Source organism: Plasmopara halstedii, assembly GCF_900000015.1.
Source record: "Plasmopara halstedii genome assembly, contig: Scaffold_614, whole genome shotgun sequence".
NCBI classification, from domain to species: Eukaryota; Oomycota; class Peronosporomycetes; order Peronosporales; family Peronosporaceae; genus Plasmopara; species Plasmopara halstedii.
The window spans coordinates 245,614-247,616 of record NW_020187532.1 but is presented as its reverse complement, the minus strand read 5'-3'; the positions used below and the strand labels follow the sequence as shown (position 1 = coordinate 247,616).

The following is a 2,003-nucleotide window of genomic DNA, read 5'->3' as shown; positions in this document are numbered from 1 at the left end:
TCTCGAGTACTTCTCCCGTTTCGAATCAATTTGAGTGCTTGACAGCATGACCAGTAATAAACTCACCAAGCAAAAACACTTGAGCTACGTATCACACTAAATCTTTCTTTTTCTTTCGTATCTCATTCTGAGGTAATCAGGACATCTTGAGGCAAGAATTCATTTGGCGTTTCAAAGCAATTCGTTTTTTGGTCACGAAATTGTAGACGCAAAGCACTTCTTCACTTTCCACAAATCTTTCATGTGCGATTTTAATAATTGCAAGGGTTTGTCTTGACTTAAGCCAAATATGAGGTACATGTCAAAAGCGAATCGAAACTGCTTTGCCTCGTCTCCGTTCTTCGTCAAATACCTTAAGGCGGTCAGACTGCTGGAAACTAGCTACCTAATAGAAATGAGATTGTCTTCGAAGTTTTTTGAGATACCATTAGCTTTTTGTACTCGCCGGGATATCCCGCTAACCCACTAGCTACACCAAATGTATTGCAGCAGCCCCACGAAGTGACGTTTCATTGTAATTTGCTTAAAGTGTGGCATTGAATTTAAAAATATTTGGAGGAGGGAGAAGAATCGAAGTTTGACTGTGTTCGTGCTTACTTTAGCTATCAAACTGAAAAAAGAACAAACTAAATCATCTACCTAACGTGTGCCTTAATGCCCAGCCACAGGGAATTATCATCATATAAGATTCGAGCTCCATCAACCAGAACCACTCTGTAATACTTATTTGAACAAAAATCTTGACGAAATCCGGCATCAAATTTGCAGACACTCGAGCAACAGGTTTGGTACGCATAATGTAACTGTAAAGTGGATCACACATGGCCGTCTCTCTGAATCCAGGGGTGCGCAAATTATTATTCCTGGTACTCAGACTGGCCAATGTCGATAGTGAATTTCCACAATGTATGGAATGCTCCGTCCTCGCTCGGAAAAATATTTATCAGTACTTTAATCGTCATCTTTCGTGATTGTTTCCTGATGCACCACGTTTGACCCATCCCTTTGAGTTTGGTTAGTAGATGGCTTCAAAACACATTTGTAGATCAATGTTGTTTCAGCTACAGTTCTCTCACCCTTCTTCGGCTTCTTTACATTGTCATAGGCTTGACAGCCATGCGTCGTCCTTCTTGGCTACCAACGGCTTGATCTTTTTCTCTATCTCCTTTCAAATATCGCGAGCCCCGCTTCGGAAAACGAGCTCGGTGTGCGCAGTCCGCACAAACTCTGGGAACAATTTCCGTTTTTAGGAGGCTTTATTTATCGGTAAAGAACGGCAAACCCATTTTAAGCATTACGAGATGTCGGTTGCCTACTTCCACCTTCACAAAAAAAGTCATGCCTGTGGACGTCCATTATCCTTCGGAATCAGAGCGGATTCCAAAATCATCGAAGAGAAGTGGTATCATGATCAAAACTTAGATCCGTTACCATTAGATATATATATACTAGATATATTTCGAACCATTCAAAAATTACTTTGATTAGGTTCATTGCGCTAAATTCCTTAGCTTGAAATGCTAACGGGGTAAGTGTCAAACTGCGCATGGCTGAAAGACGCTTGATACAGCCGCCATTATGTTCCAAACGCCGGTCCGCCGTGGTCGGTGAGGATACAGCCACACATTTGCTTGACAAACTTTTTTGCTTACATGACTTGCCGGAGTCTGTTGTTCTAACCGACGACCGCACTTTTGTGGCTACCGATCTCTGCTTATGAGCACTAGCAACAAACGAACATGCTCCCTACCGATCATCCGTGGACTGATGGACATTTATTGCGTGGGAGAGGAATCGCCCGTATCAATTGCGCGAAGAGACCACGGTGTTATAGCAAAATGCCCTTCGTATCGGATATGTGTTGAAGTAAGTAATACACACTTCTACAGACTAGTCACGGATTCTATATGCTTGGTAAAAATTGGACCTGGCTGCGTGGGGACTAGTCTCTACTTTTTATGACTCTACGCTCCTATCCAGCTCTTTAGCGGGTCTGCAGAGCT

The 2,003-nt window shown here is 42.6% G+C and overlaps 1 protein-coding gene across 1 annotated transcript in view; it reads left to right on the top strand.

The window, feature by feature from the left end:
- Positions 1-100, top strand: part of PHALS_12083 (uncharacterized protein) — a gene marked incomplete at both ends in the record, with an annotated part of 584 nt that extends 484 nt beyond the window's left edge. Inside the window, one exon of the mRNA XM_024727557.1 lies at positions 46-100. Coding sequence (XP_024578123.1) covers positions 46-100 — 55 coding nt within the window. The remainder of the gene's footprint in view (positions 1-45) is intronic.
- Between the last annotated feature and the right edge of the window lie 1,903 nt (positions 101-2,003).